General features: G+C 42.3%; 1 protein-coding gene across 5 annotated transcripts; it reads right to left on the bottom strand.

Annotated features, from left to right (window-relative positions):
• Nucleotides 1-2086: 2086 nt before the first annotated feature.
• On the bottom strand, nt 2087-15631 carry RNF8 (ring finger protein 8). Of its 5 annotated transcripts, none has more exons than XM_065058115.1 (9): nt 15370-15468; nt 14560-14726; nt 12398-12526; nt 10168-10908; nt 8932-8994; nt 8039-8128; nt 6732-6839; nt 5502-5713; nt 2087-3652 (listed from the first exon to the last, which is right to left on the bottom strand). In XM_065058115.1, the coding sequence occupies exons 3-9, from the start codon at nt 12464-12466 to the stop codon at nt 3613-3615; spliced, it is 1323 nt and encodes a 440-aa protein (XP_064914187.1). In that variant the 5' UTR covers nt 12467-12526; nt 14560-14726; nt 15370-15468; the 3' UTR covers nt 2087-3612. The 5 variants fall into 5 exon arrangements, with proteins under 5 accessions (XP_064914187.1, XP_064914186.1, XP_064914184.1 ...); XM_065058114.1 differs by having other exon boundaries at nt 5509-5713; nt 15370-15465; XM_065058112.1 differs by lacking the exon at nt 14560-14726 and having other exon boundaries at nt 15370-15631.
• Nucleotides 15632-15647: the final 16 nt, after the last annotated feature.

Raw genomic sequence — 15647 nt, 5'->3', positions numbered from 1 at the left:
CTCGGGTCGCTAAGCAACGCCGGCGCCGCAGCGGCCCCGGGCCCGGGCCGTCCCGCTCCGCCCGAGGGAGCCGAGGTAGGGCTGCATAGCGGTGAAAATATATGTAAATTAGATGTAAAATGTTATATCTACGTATCTAATTTTTGTAAATCCGCGCTATATTAAGCTATATATAAAGCGTGTTAACGCACAAATAATTTAGCCATTGCCTTAGACACGGTGCTAAGGAAAACAGCTTTTTTCGTGGTTCTGACGGAGACCCGCCTCAGCGCAGACCCCACGGCTCCTGCAGGCAGCACCGGTTCCTGCTCAGCGCCTGCGGGGAAGCCCAGGGCCCGCTCCCCCTTAACCGACCCCCACGCTGTTATCTCAGCAGAGACAGAACAGGGTTTGTAAGGCCACTGAGGATAAAGCTTTTCACACAATAAAAGCCTGTACACATCTAGAGGTTATTTGCCACGAGGATTTCAGGCACTAATTGAGGCAATTTATAATTTGTATTAACCTTGAAACCCAGGGGGAGACAGCTCAGTACACAGATAAAAATCCATCTTAAAACCTAAAATTAACATGGCAGCACCAAGGGACAGGAGTACACTATTCGGGAAGTGTAGTTTATGATTGTATGAAGGCATGTGCTTAAATATGTGAAATCACAGCAAAAGGGACTGGCAGGAGGGAAGAAGGAATACGAGCAGTAAACAAAACATTGACTAGCCAGAGCATACCTTTGGGAAAAAACACTTAAACGGGGGGGGAAGGGAGAGAAGACTGTATTATTAAATTGCCTGTTACGTGCTCTGCAAAATTACATGAGCTAATGCTCACCAACACTTAACATGGTAGACTACATGTGCAAGCGAAAAGCATTTGTGAGACCTATCTTAGAATTCATAGATCTGCAGAAGTTAAACAGCGGGGGACATCCCTCTGTGATGGCCCCATTCCGAAATCCATTAGCACTCCCTCCCAGCTGTTCCTCCTGATGCTGATAAACAATATATTGCTCTGGAAGCATTTGATCATCACACTACATGACAGCTGTCTGCCAACAGAAAGCAGCAAGTCTTGAATCTGCATCAAGCCTGCAGCGCATCAACTGTGACTACTTCAGAGTGGCAACCTCAATCCTGGATGACAGACTGGAAGTCCTTGACACCATCCCAAGAGCGGTAACAGTTCAAGGGATGACATCTCCAAGTGTGCATTCAGATGTACAATCAAGTAGAAGATCCAGACCTTGGCCAAAAGGAATATGAGAAATGTGGGCAACTTTTCCAGAAGCTCAACAGTTGGAACACTGCCTGACATTTCAGTATGTCTAGTCGTCAGGTCTGTATCTGAGAGTAGTTTTACTGAGGAACTTCATGAACTGGGAAGAGAGGTCTGCTTTTGTCACCAAAATGCTTTTCCCAGTTTTATTACTTAACCACTCTTCCTGGACCTCTACGCACAATGCACCCACAGCTAACAGTGGAAAAGGTCTGCTATGTTCTTCAAACTCTAGTGAAGACACACCCAGAAAGCACACTGAGAAACTACTCTGTTGCTAGCATATTCTCTGCAATATGCATAAACACCAACATAACAAAATAAATATATTTAGCAAAATTAAACAAGCAAAAAGCACAGCAACGTGGCAGAGATACACACTAGAAGACTTGGCAATCCTAGGGTACCAGAGTATTTTCTTCCTGCTCTTCTTCATCAGAAACGTTTATTCCAATGTCAGCTATTTCACAAGTGTTTTGAGGAACTCTTCTCTCAGACATCCTAGAGGGCATGTATTCACAAGAGAAACTTTCAAGAGCTCATATAGAAAAAGAACATTAAAAGGGAGAGAGGAAAACTCAAGATGTCATGGCTCCTTCACAAGATAAACCTTCCACTAAGATTTTAAGAAATTTGGCCCACAAATCAGACCTACCTGCGCCGTTTAAGTCCTACCAATCAAATCCGTCGGAATGCACTGCCTCCTTAAAACAGCATCATCACTTTTGCACCTCATTAAGGGGATCTTTCTTTAGTGGAAAAAGATAAGAGGTATGATTGCATCTACAAAATTACCATCAGGGTAGCCCCAGGCTTGAAGAATTGCATTGTCTTTTATGAATTCCTGAATACACAAGTCTAAAATAACTTCAAAATAGTCACACTGCTTACAGCAATCAAAACACAAAGCAAAGTCATTAAAATTCGATAATTTGTGTTTTCTCAAAAAAAAAAAAAATCTAAGACAACTAAGAGAAAGACATTCATTGCAGTGTTAGCTCCAAGGAAGACTAATGCAGAAATGGACTTATATTTTCCTTCTTAAACAAAATAAACATAGAAACAAGAAAGTACATACAAATAGCCAAAGAAATTTTACAGATGAGAAGGGCTTCCCCCATCCACTTCTCACAGTGTAAAACAGTCCTTTCCATTTAATGGCTAAGTCAAAAGCATATGCCACCGAAAATGTAAATTCAGACACAAATCCATGAAAGAACAAGCCAAGACTTGCTCAGTCCTAGGGATGAGTGACTTGCTATGAGGGTAGTACAACTCACGGCTCAACAGCAAATGTTTTGTAAACAATAAAATTAAATGCTTCTTTCTGTGCCTCATGGTTTCCTACAGATGCTGCCTTCCTACCTATCCTGCAACAGGACAGTTCACCAATTCAGGTAACAGCTCTTCCAAAGAGGCAGAGGTTCCTCTCTGCTGCTGACAAGAGCTAGATGTGCTTCTGAAATCATCGGTAATAACTTCTGGATGTGCTGCTTCCCAATTCTAAAACCCTTTATGCAAAAGCCTGAAGAAGGAACAAACGAAAAATAATATATGAAAAGAGCACTAGCTAAGGAATTTTAGAAGATTCAATCTTCTCCATCCCTATCTAACAAAAAATGAGTAACATAACAGAGCAAAGAGATGGCCAGCAGTTCAACTTACAATGCATTTAAGCACTCAAGGCTGACAGGGTCCATAACCCACCCCGTGTTACCTTTACTGCCAGAGGCCTGGGATGACTCTAGCTGCCACGTGAAATTCACGAGGAAAACCCACTTTGTCACTTTTTCCTGATAACAGCTCTCCTGCCAGCTGGTGTGTGTGGCCAAGTTCTCAAACAGCCTGGGCCATTCCCTCTGCTGCCTGAAATAAGGGAAGCTGACATACACATTTAGAGATGCCATTCACTAAGGAAAGGGCAGTGATGCATATGAATACATTACACCGAGCAAGTCAGAAGTGATTGTGGAAGTCTAAGTTTTGTATGTCAATCATCTAGCATAACAGCAGTTTGTTCTTTCACAATCCCGGATTTGTTTTAGATATCAAGTTTCCATACATTCATTTAAAAAATAAGGTCCTTTCTCCAAATGCTGCTAGTTCTCAGCTCCAGCCTCTTCATAGAATCTCTCCTTCCAGATGTCCAGTCCACTCATCCAGCAGCAGTCAACCAAACACCATTAGGTTGGTTTTGGGCAGCACACAGGCAAATGAGTCTGCAGTACGAGTTTTTAGATAACATAGTAGTTTTCATGAAAGTAAGAATCCTCCTCAGAGTCCTCACTGTCACAACTGCTCATCAACACAATGGGGCAGATGGAAGAAATGACTCTCCTGTCATTGTCCGCAGCTGGTTTCACCAACACATTCTGTTTCTCTGCATTCAAAACACACAGATACGAAGTTAGCTGTGACCCCTGTACCCACAAACGCTGCTAAATTACTAGTTCTCTGACAACTGTAGCCTCTCACTGTCAGTTTGCAATAGGTCTTTCAAAGTGGCAGGGAATAGGGCTTTTTCATTTCAATTTTCAGCATTAAAAGATCAAAGGGCTTTTTAAATTTGTTTTCTTGAGTTTTTTATATCCTTTTTCCTATTAAGATGGCACAGATAAGAAGGGGACATTCTCCTTCCCTCCACTGATGCACAACCGGCAATGGGAGTGGCTAAGTATTACAGTGTCTTGCCAGGTAAGAAGAAGGGAAGGGACAAAATGTGGCAAGGAGCCCTCCAACAAGTACTGTTTGCTCAGGACACTTATGGCCCCATCAAAATCTTGATACATTTGAGAATGCATGTTGTCCTATTGGTGCCTGTTACAGTAGGGCTCTTAGAAAGGCTTCTTGGAAAGCTCTGACTGAACCTCCCAAGTGCCACTTGCATCATTATTTCTCTCTCTTCTTAGGAATTAACGTTTAACTACACACACAGTTACCTTCATCTCAATCAACATGTTTCTATCGCTGAATAAAAAGACTGCACATCCTTCCTCCTGAAGTGTGTCATAGTGAAGCTAAATGATTTCCTACTAGTAGTCATATAATTACAGCATCTATCACATGTAAAGGTAGGCTATAACGTTATTTTATTTTTGCTCCAACAAGCATGAATGAAGACCACTGGTTTACCACATGGAAAGAAATGGGCTTCAAAGGCACCACTTCATCCTATCACCATTAGCTACCTGACAAGACATCAACAGTGCTACGGCACACTCTGCAGATGTGTGTATTACACAAGAGCAGTGTCAGTTCTGCAGAGGTGACAGCAACTCACAAAGCCAAGCTGGGCAGCATCTGAGCAGTGTAGCATTTCCTGAAGGAATCAGAGCAAATTGCTTAAATAAGTGATAATTTCAGGTATGAACTAACACTGCTTAGCAATGTCATTCTATGTCACCATGGAGAACCTGAAATGTTTCAGAAAAACCTTTAATTAGGTAAAAGGCTTGACATGTTGCAAAATGAAGGATCATGCATTCACCTCTACAAGGGGAAAATAAGACAATTTCTTAAGGGAACACTGCAACAGACATTTGTTAAGGGGTAGCTAGAAAATACTTCTACATTTCAGCACCTAGATACCCGTGTCAAGTGCTCTACAAACAAATTTGAAAGCAAGAAGCGGAACAGAAATACCCCATACTGGAGTTTTACTTCAAGCTGTCACCATCACCCATAGTCTTTTAGCTACAACAAGGCAAGAGATCATGCATTTAAGTCACAGTGGTCAATTCCACAAAAATTAACATGGCAAAGTAGCTGCCAGTTCAGCCATAAACTTACATGACACACTGATATTCCCTTCAAAGATTTCCTACATGAATTGAGCTCACATAAGAGAATTCAGAGTTTGTCACCAGGCACTACTCTGCTGAGTTTTTGCAATGGTGTAGACAGTAGTTTAATCAAAAAGTGCCTGGTAAATGTTAAGGCCCATTCTATATAGTTTTGCTTTGATTTAGTTATCTCTCTAAAACAGCATAACGTTTAGCACAGTTAAGTTGTCCCGCTCGACTGGGCAATTAATCCTGATGTATTTTTCCAAACGTTTTATTAATTTTATTTTACTGTGCAGTAAAGCCAGTAATACAACATACCTTAAAATTAATTTTCTAGTGTTTCTGCTGCCTTCCCTGAGCATCTCCTTGGTATATAGGTGCCAAAGAAAGTTGTATAAAATAGATGGAATGAGAGATTGTACTCATCATGCCACATCCACCCACCTCTCACCTTTCCGCTCTCTGATAAGGGTCAGGCGATGCTCTTTCATTTCCACATCCAGTTTTTCTACCATTCTGTCAATGCAATTGTCCAGGACCAGAGAGCGTGTCTTTGATTTTATCTCCTGCCTGCAGATCGGGCACTCCACTTTACGTTTTGTCCACTCATTGATACAGTAGGAGCAGAAGCTATGTGCACAGTTCAGAGTGACTGCCTGTGGAATTAGAGGAAAGGACCCTTATCAGAGCATGCTCACACACACATTGTCAAGAAAAAACAACACTGAAGTAAAAAAAAAAAAAAAAAATAGATGAACTCTTCCTGTAAGGGAAGCAGAGGAAGCCCAAAGCCACCTTCTTTGGCATTTGTTTGGTGTACACATTAAATAACTCTCCTATGCCGGAGTACAGACAAGTTTTACAAGTTGGTTAACAGATTCACCATAGATGACAGCAAATAAAAAACACAGACAAAAATAATTCTATTATGAGGTTCCCCAGTCTGAAAAGGATAAATTGAAGGGGTGGGGAATAAAAAATAAAACCAATCAACACTGCAGAATAGCACCTCAAATTACTGAGAAATCAGAAACTAAAATTTCATTTAGCTCTTAAGCCGTTACAACAAGGCTGACACACCAAGTTTCCTGTAGTAAAAGTTAATGCAATAAAACTGAAGTTCTAGCAAAATGTGAACAGAAATAACAGTATACATTTCAGTCACAGCCTGCCTACTACTTCTAGAATCAAATTAAAGCAGGCCAATTTATCTTTCTCAAAAAGACAGTTTATCTGAACAAGATAAATAGCTCAGGACTTGACTGAACACTGCACCTCCCTTCCTTTGCTAACCTCTTCCTATATCTAAACCTGAAGCAGTGCAACCCTAGTCAACTTAAAGCACTACAAAATGATTCTTCCCCAAGTAGGCTGTCAGTAGCAGCTCAGAGTACCAGTTCAGAAACATCCAAAACTGCTGCAAGCCTATATGCATCTTAGGATTAAGCACTTATCTCTATGCAGGTAGGGACACTAAAGCTGAACTTGCTGCCCAGAAGCAGCGTTAGGGCAGACAGAATGGGTTTCTGGGTCAACCCTCACCCACAACTCACTGTAGGTCTGCTGCAACTGTTAAACTAGCAAAGTAAAGAAATAAGCTTGACCAATGCTTTAATAGAACCAGCAAAAGCTTCTAAAGTCTTTACTGGCAAACCCATGCCAGTTTAAACATACCTCAATGAAGTGCTCAGAACAGATTGTGCACTGCAACTCATTCTCCAGCACCTCATTCATCTGATTCAACACCTCTTCTTTTTGGGCTCTCACCTTTTCCTTCTCCTCCTAGTGGAAAGGTACATATGGTCATGTATCAACAAAGAGCAATGTTTGACTCAATAGAACACTGGTGGGAAATGTGTGTGAGAGGGAAGGTAATACAAGTAGAAAAACATAAAAATATGAGTCTCTGCATGCCAATCTGTGTCTGTTATATACCCAGACCTGTAACCTCTCTCCTCTTTGTAGTCTCAACAGTACTGAGAAAATTCCAACCCACTGTAGAGAACTCACAAGCAAAACCAGCAGCTGTTACCAAAACTCCCTTCAGCCTAAAGAAAATCCCAGTTGGATTAATCTTTCCAGAATCTCTTTCAGCCTCTTCCTGCCATGAATTTGGCTTAAGTCAACAGAACCATTCTAATTATGTCTGATGTAAACACTGAAACACCCAACAGACAAAATACCTCAAATATTAAAAAGAAAGAATAACAATTCAAAACATTTACTTGTGTTTAACTGCCCAATATTTTTTTTGTTTGGCGTTAAATTAGGCTCCAAGGTACCTGCTCTATCTTTTGAAAATGACAGAGAAATTCTTTCAATCAAAGCTATACTTGAAACAGCAACAGAGTTGCAAAGACAACATTTAAAAAAAAAAAAACACACAAAACCCAAAAACACAACAAACCAAAAAAACCCATAAAGCAAACAGCCAGAAAGCAGACAAAGTGATAATTTCCAAGGGTAAAACAGAGGAAAGGATCTCCTTAATTATTTTTCCACTCATCACCTTGTGTCAAGGGCAGGAAGAAATGTGGCTTATCTCATTCATTACTCAAATTCCATGTTGTTTCAGTCCTGCACTCCCTTGTTAGACTGCTGAAACCCTGCAGTTTTACTTGAATGCACTCCAACTGAAAATGAAGCACTTTGCTTTTCAAACACACTTGTTTGTTGTTTGTTTTGTTTTTTAAAAAGGGTGAAATGAGCCCACTCCTCCTGCACAACACACAGTTCAGGTGCCCTGGGTTTTCTTCATGATTGAGAAAGATCTAGTAATGACTGTTCAACAGTACATCATGAACAGGCAAGGTGTACCCCCTCCCAACCCTGAAAATGAGTAAGCTGCAGCCTCAAAATACAGGAATATTTCACTACAGGAGACAAATACAGTCAAGACAAATGTTAAATAAAACATTCCCTCTACTGCAGCGTATCATGATTCACTTATGAATAAAACTAAGAATTCAGTTATTGCTTACCTTGGTTTCTTCTAGTTCTTTATTCTTGGCTCGAATTATCTCCTCAAAATCTTTTTTACTACGGCTCAGTTCTTCCATCAAAGCACGATGCTGTAACAATACCAGCCCAGAAATGTTACGAGTGCCGTTATCAGCTACTCTACTAAATACACATGACAGTAATAATGAGGTTTGGCATATTCACTTCTCCTAATCTCCTAAAACAGCAACACATCTATATAAATTCAAATGTTAACACAGTTAAGGCTAAACTTAAAATTGGAAAGTAGTGCCAGTTTATGACCTTCCCAGTGTCATGGCACTTCTTATTCCCTCTCCCAGGTTACGCCTTCATTTCAATTAGGTTTTACAGTCACAATTTTGAGTGCATCTGAGACACTTGAGTATCAAGGGGTATTTGATTCATAAGGATCACAAAAACCTGTTACTGTATGCAGGGTTACCTGAAGCTGTTTTCAGACTAGTTTTCCAAAAGGAAAGGCCTTTTGGAAAAAGCCTGGGAAACCTAAATGTGTGGTCAGCTCTTCCAAAAACATTCCTAACCAAGAGTGAACTTTTTTTCACCTAGTTAAAATTGCTAAAGCAACTTCCCCAAAAGAGATCAATCAGCAGGAAGATCTCACAAAAAAGCCCACCAGCCCAAAGACCAAATTAAAATAAAAATCATTGTAGCTACTTATCTGAATGCATATTCTCACAATATTTCCTGGCAAATAGCAACTCCCACATAGGGAGGTCTGCCACTTTCTGACATAAGTTGGGTCTGTAGATGAAGATCACACAGTCTGCACCTGAGACAAAGTCCTGTCTTCTATCAAGAGGCTACAGCACTAAAAAAGACTTAAATATCCAAGGTACACAGTTAGACCCAATCTAGACTGATAACTACTTGCCTCTTGCAGCACTTGGGCCAGTTGTTCCTTCAGAGTCTCTTCCCCATGTTGCCACTTCGCTCCCTGAGGAAGAGAAAACAAACCAAAACAAGACCTTTTTTCTAGAAGAAATCTGTTACGAGTGGAAAAAACAACAACAACAAAATAAGTTGAAGAAAGCAAGGGACAGAATATGACTACTTTGCACACTCTCTTTAGAGGATATGAAACAACACTGGTTGTCAGGAAACCCTGAGATGTCCCACTCCAGTGTGTTACACGTGCATGACAGAAATTAGAGCCATCATTTACTGTGAAGCATTAGAATAGACCTATCATTTATAGTGACATACTTGGAACACCTCTGTTATTTTAGCTGTAAAGACACCAGCATGTTCATAGCAGCAAAGAGGTCAGCAACAACTCCAATATGTGTATTTGAGCACATTCGAAGAGGTCAGACATACCTACAGCTCCAGCTGAACCTCCCCTTGCACCTAAGCACACAACTCCAGACTTTTTGCACATCTGATACAGGTATCTAGCCTTTAGCAGCAAACTTTAAAGGAAGTAACTGATAAATTATGAAACTCACTCCAAGATGAATTCTTGCTTTCTTCAAACCAGATTTTGAGCAAACTCAGAGACTTCAGTTTGTCATCTAAAAAGCTACTTATAAACATATACATACTGTTTGAAGACAGATTGTAACAGGTTTTTTATTTTTTTTTAAATATGAAAAAAAAGTCCCCCTTCCTCCAAGGATTGAGGCACAGAACAGTTCACTTGCTTGGAAAGGGAATGGATTTACCATGCAAACTGGGCATTAATCCAGGCATATACTAGAGAGAAATTCACACTCCAGGAGAATACTTTTCAACTTATACTCTCAGTAACCACAGGAGATCAGGCAAAGACTTTTGACTTTTTTTATTTAAAAACATTATTTTTTACCAACTGAAATGTTTTACTATCTTGCTGTAATGAACCTGTTTGTAAAAAAAAAAAAAAATATATATATATATATGTGCCTTTTTCCTAATTCCCCATATAGCCAAATCCCTTCTGTCTCTGCACTTTCATTTGGTACACAGGCCTGGAAATGAAATACTTCCATGACAATTTCAACAGGAGTAATTCACACAAACATTATTTGTGTTATTGTATGGTTCAAGATTTAATTTTTGGTCAATGTCTTATACTAGGCATTCCATAAAAATGAAAAGACACAGGCCAAAAAGACTACCACCATTATACCTCTAACTTCTGATGCTCTTCAGAGAACGTCCTCTTCAGCTCTTCCACCTGCTGCTGCTGATGCTCTTGTTCCATGCACAGCTGGTCCTGCAACTCCTGCAGCTCCTGCTCCATTGCCAGGATCTCCTTCTGAGCACACTTCCTGCGCTTCTGCTTCACATTCAGAACTGCTGTCTGCTTCTCCTGCACTTTCACCTTTAACTTCATTATATTTAGTAGAGTCTTCCTCAGCATTTCCAAGCCAGTCCATGACTGTGCAAGACCAGAGCCTTTCTGGTCTTTATGGGGGACAGGCACAGCTTTCTCAGAGTGCACAGGGCTACTACACAGTGGACCACGATCCTCCTCACTTGGTCCAGGAGAAGGCTGCTTGACATCCATCTTCTCCATTAACTGTTTGGCCTCTTCTACCCTTCCCCATGGTTTTCCCAAAGGTTCACTGTCACAGGACACTCTGTCTCTTTTGGATCTCGAATTTGAAGGGCCTTCTGATCCACATGTCTCCGATGCCTCCACGCTAAATTTACGTTTAGTTCTTAAACTCTTAGCTTTCCCCTGGTCATTCCTTTGGGCTAAAAAGGGTCTGATTTTATCCCATTCCTCTTTAATTACTTCATACTCATACTCAGCAGTCTCTTTGTTTTCTAAAGGCACTCCTAACTGGATACGGTCTCCTTCAGTGATTGGATAGGCTTTTGAGGGATCCAGGCGCTGTTTATTAAGCCAGACTCCATTTAGACTCTGCAAATGAACAGAGAATCAGCAAAATTCAATATGCAGTTACAGAATCCTCTGCAAGTTATTTCTGGCAACTGTAAACATATCCAACCTCTTCAGTATTGCAACCAGAACAAGCCACCTCTTTAAATAAAGCTTGTGATATCCAATTAATTAGCTTAGCGTCCCATTTATTACAGTTACTGCATTATATTATTTACCATACGTTATTCCCGCATGACAGATTTTGTGTACAAGCACTAAGAACAATATTGATATAAATTGTGCATAAGGAAAAGAATGAACTCTAAGGGGAAAGAAAGCTGCCCAAAAGCTTCAGAGGAAGAGCTAAGCAACAGAAAAAAAAAAAGACTCTATAGCAGACCATTGTCAACTCCTACAAGAATATTGCAGTAATTATTCCTGACAATTAATGCCACCTGAAAAACTAGAAAAGAAAAAGGAGAATGGCTTATACTGCTTAAAGAGAGACCTTTCTCCATAAATACAAGGAGAATAAAAACAAGAAAGAAAAGATTCTTCTAGAGGTAACGTACAGAGCAGAAAAAGGAGTTTTAAGTTTGGCACTACCTCAATAAATAGTTTTGAAAATCAGCAAAACTGATTCATGCTCAGGATGAACTGCAGAATCGTTAACAATTGCTACATCTCAAAGAGATTCAATAAAACAACTTGACAAAATGGTAGCAGTGATAACAGAGGAAGTGTCAGTAGCTCACCTACCACAGATGTTTCCAATCAGAGACGGTAAGTTTTTCAAGTTTATACAAGTTCTGCACAGTTTTGTTCAAGAGCAACGTAATTCCAATAGTAGCTGCTCTATTCCTGACTAATCCACTGTTGACCCAAACATCCTTCATATCTCCATAATATGTTGAACATTTTTTTGCTCTACCAGTGCTGTTTTAAAGCAAGTTACTGATTTTACAGTTTTCAGCCTGAATAAGACAGTGGAGGGATGATATAAAATAACAGACCACTGAAGTCAAAGTGAGACCTAGCTGAGGACTCTGATGTCAGCATTTAAATCAGCTGAGGAAGACTTTCAGAACTTGTTTGAACGTAACCTGGAACATGGTTTTTTTCTAACAACGGATTCTTATTGTAGTTGATTAAAGTAATTGTGTCATTACAATAAAGAGTATCAATTTATCCTTTCATTAGCAGTACAAGAACATTCTCCTTTTGAATACTGCCAAAATTCATATGATTTTTTTTTAAAAAAGCAACACAAAACAGGTTCACAGACTGCAAAGCTCCCTTGGTGAGACTGCAATTGTCTGAAAAATACTAAACCAAGAGACAAACCTACACACAGAAAGCAATATGGCTTATATCCCAATTGCAGCAGATTGAAGCTTCCTTCTGGAAGCCCACACCAGACAAGACATGTTCCCATGGACATTCTGGCACACGTATACCATATTATAGCATAGCCCATACATTGTCTGAATCCAAACACGATATTTTCTTCAGTAATCAGTCTCTGTACCTTGTTATCCTTGACAGTCCACTGCCCTTCTGCATTCTGCTGGAAAACACAATGCTTACGAGAGATCATCAAGGGACAGGTTTTTGACACCAGCTGGTACGTGAGATCTAATCCTCGGCCAATAGTTACCTAAAAATAAAGTAGTTTAGTAACTGCAATCAGCAACAACATGCTAAATATAGGTTTTTTCAAGAGAAAACTATTTCAGCATCTTATAGTTATTTCAAGGAGTCTGGGATAATATGAATTTTTTTTGCATTTAAATTCAAGCACACATAGAAAAATGAAAAATGACAAAGTTTGAAGTATTCTCTTTCTCTCCCACTGAGGAAAACTTTATTGTTTTAAGGCAGGTTACAGCCTTGGTTTAACTGAAAACTTCCTCAGCAGCAAAGCTGCTCAAAGCAACTCTCAATCCATCCCTGTCCTGCTTTAGTCATTACCTAACTAAACACTATTTCTTCAAACCAGTGCAATTGTTTGTGGGTCTCAAGATTACTTCTTACTCTCTTCTTTCGCTAGTTGCATTGCTCAACTGCCTATGGACAGGAAAGATGCAGGAAAAACACAGCCCAGAAAATTGCCATCATAAAAAATGCATATGTAACCGTGCTCTAAATGTGTAATATGTTTGTAAATCGCACCATCAATCTTATGGCTCAGAAACTAAACTACATGCAGTTCATAACCTGCAACAAAAGTGATCTAAATAATCTGATTAGACTCTAATAGCACCTTCTGGACGAAGAGACATCATTTAATTGTGCCGTTTCATAGTATCTTATTAAATCTGATCTAATTGCAGACTGCCATTTAAAGCATGGCTCTGATCTCCCTCCCTCCACTGCCTCCTTTGCAAGATCTGCTAATCACACACACTCTTCTCATTCATCTGTGCGTCGCACAAGTTTCCAGTCAGCTTATTGTGTCATTAGACAACTGCACGGATCCACTGTAATAAAGCAGGAAAAGCAGGACAAACACCTTTTAGCAGAAGCCCACTGTTAAATCAGACTAAGAATATTATAAAAGTACACTCTAATTTTTATGCCTTAGATCAGGGGTGTCAAACTCATTTTCACCAGGGGACACATCAGCCTGGCGGTTGCCTTCGAAAGGCCAAATTTAATTTTTGGACTGTGTAAACGTAACAACTCCTACATTTATACAGTCCTAAAACTACATTAGGCCCTTTGAAGGCAATGGTGAGGCTGATGCGGCCTCCAGTGAAAATGAGTTTGACACCCCTGCCTTAGATGAAGGCCACCTTTCTTTTGTCCTGAAATCACAACTCATTTGTGTCACACCTTCCAGTTCCTACAAGATGGCAAGATGCTGCAGTTAAGAAGAGTTCATTCACTACACATTACCTGAGCAGGTCTCACCTTGATTTTAAAACAAGAACGCAGACTCACACATCATAATTAAATGCCAGGAAGCAAATTAAGATCATGAAAGCAAACTTATCCACATTTGGTCCCTCCCTCTTAAATGCTTCACACCTATTAGCGTTCTGTCAACATAGATTGCATACGTAAGAAGTACAGAGACCCAGGCAGACTCAGTTATAAACTTGGCTTTCCCCTCGTCCACACAGTTACAACAGAAATGCCTAACCCTTATGAAGTGCCATTAGTGCCCAGTCACACACACCTGCATGGCCTCACACACTAATGCAAGCAGGGCCAGTCACAAAACCTTCTCTCAATCAAATTCACTGTGCACACTGTGTAGGGGGCTGAGGCATTACCCCTCACTTGCTGGAGTTGGGTGCTGCCCACAGCAGCACTGGCAGAGCATGGCATAACCCCGCGCCTCTGCAGCGCAGTTTGGCCCTGACATTTAAATCCCCAGTGAAACCAGTCTGTGCCAACACACCAACCAGTGACCTGGCAAGCCTGCAGTGCCAGGATGCTGCCAGTCCCCTGTTCCCGCGACAAGGATTGCAGCGCTGTGCAGACTATCGGAGCGGTAACACCTTGGACGAGCTTCTCTGCGCAATTAGCAGATCCTGGCTGCACGTTGTGCAGATGTGTTAACTCAAGTCCTTCACTAAGCATACCTGCACTCCTCCTGGCTTCAGATCCATGGTGGGAGAGTAACAAAACTACCCATTCGCTTGAAGAGTTGCCTAGTACTGAGAGATGAGTTAAGACAGGTACCTTTTGCAATGTGAAGGCACAAAGGAACAGGGTACAGCATGAACCCAAACCACCAAACTGCCCAATTTCGACCACTGGTGCGTCAATCCTCTGCCAGCGCCCCGTCCCCAACACACACAAATGTCATTGTTGAAAAAGGCTTGTTACTGCACCATTCTGAAACACATCTGAAACCGATTTAAAATATAACCTGCTTTACACTCGAATAACGTAAGCCACAAAACATAAACACGTGCCACACTGCTAACCTTGCCAAACCATCACCATCTTAAATAGGGAATAACTTCCACACACCCCCCTTACATTAACTGTCACACGACCCTCTCCAATTTAAATGCGAGATCGTGTTTAAAAAGGTTAACAGCCCAAAGCTCGGCCCACCAGACGCAAACGCCCGCTTCCCCGCTCGTTACCGGCGATAAACGTGCCGGTGCTGGCCGCCGCTGCCCCCGCCACGGCGCCTGTGGGAGCGCCCACCGAGCCGCCCGTCGCGGTGGCCGGGCGTGCTCCGGGCTAACAGCCGGCCCCTCCGAACGCCGATTAACAACAGCTGCTCGCTAACCGGGACGGGACGGCGGTTTCCCCCCCTGGAAAGCGCGTCTAGGAACAACGAGGCTCCAAACAAAGGGCAGCGGCGGCCACTCGCCCCCGCCCTGCGCGGAGCGGCAGGCCGCGACGGGGCTCCGGCCAAGCGGCGCCGCTAACGCTCGCCCCACCCCAGGCGGTACCGATGCCTCGGCCGCCCGCCCACCCACCCCTCCCTGCCGGGGCCCGAGGCCGCGGGGCCCGTCCCGGCGCGGCGCGGCTCACCTGCGTGCCGGCCTCCAGCAGCAGCCAGTCGCCGCTGGCCCCGACCCGGCGGAGGCACCAGTCCAGGCGAGAGGCCCCGCGGGTCGCCATGGCGTCCGCCCGCTGCGGCAGGCAGGAGCAATCGCTCCGGCGGCACCGGCGCTCGCGGAAGGCGGCGCGGCGGCCGCGCACACCCCAGCAGCCCAGCTAATCGAACCCAGAGCGCGAGCAGGGCCTGCGCATGCGTTCTAGAAGTCGTGTGATGTCCTCTCCCCCGCCCTCAGCAGCCGGTTCCGTGG

The sequence above is a fragment of the Columba livia genome, chromosome 3, assembly GCF_036013475.1.
Source record: "Columba livia isolate bColLiv1 breed racing homer chromosome 3, bColLiv1.pat.W.v2, whole genome shotgun sequence".
NCBI lineage: Eukaryota > Metazoa > Chordata > Aves > Columbiformes > Columbidae > Columba > Columba livia.
The sequence above is the reverse complement of the archived record's forward strand: the minus strand, read 5'-3'. Positions and strand labels throughout refer to the sequence as shown.

Coding starts and splice junctions, on each gene's coding strand:
- RNF8 (XM_065058111.1), bottom strand. CDS start 15,459: ATGGCGACCCGCGGGGCCTCTCGCCTGGACTGGTGCCTCCGCCGGGTC. Junction 12,527..15,369: donor TGCTGGAGGCCGGCACGCAG/GTGAGCCGCGCC, acceptor CTTTATTTTTAG/GTAACTATTGGCCGAGGATT. Junction 5,714..6,731: donor GTTCTGAGCACTTCATTGAG/GTATGTTTAAAC, acceptor CTAATTCCACAG/GCAGTCACTCTGAACTGTGC.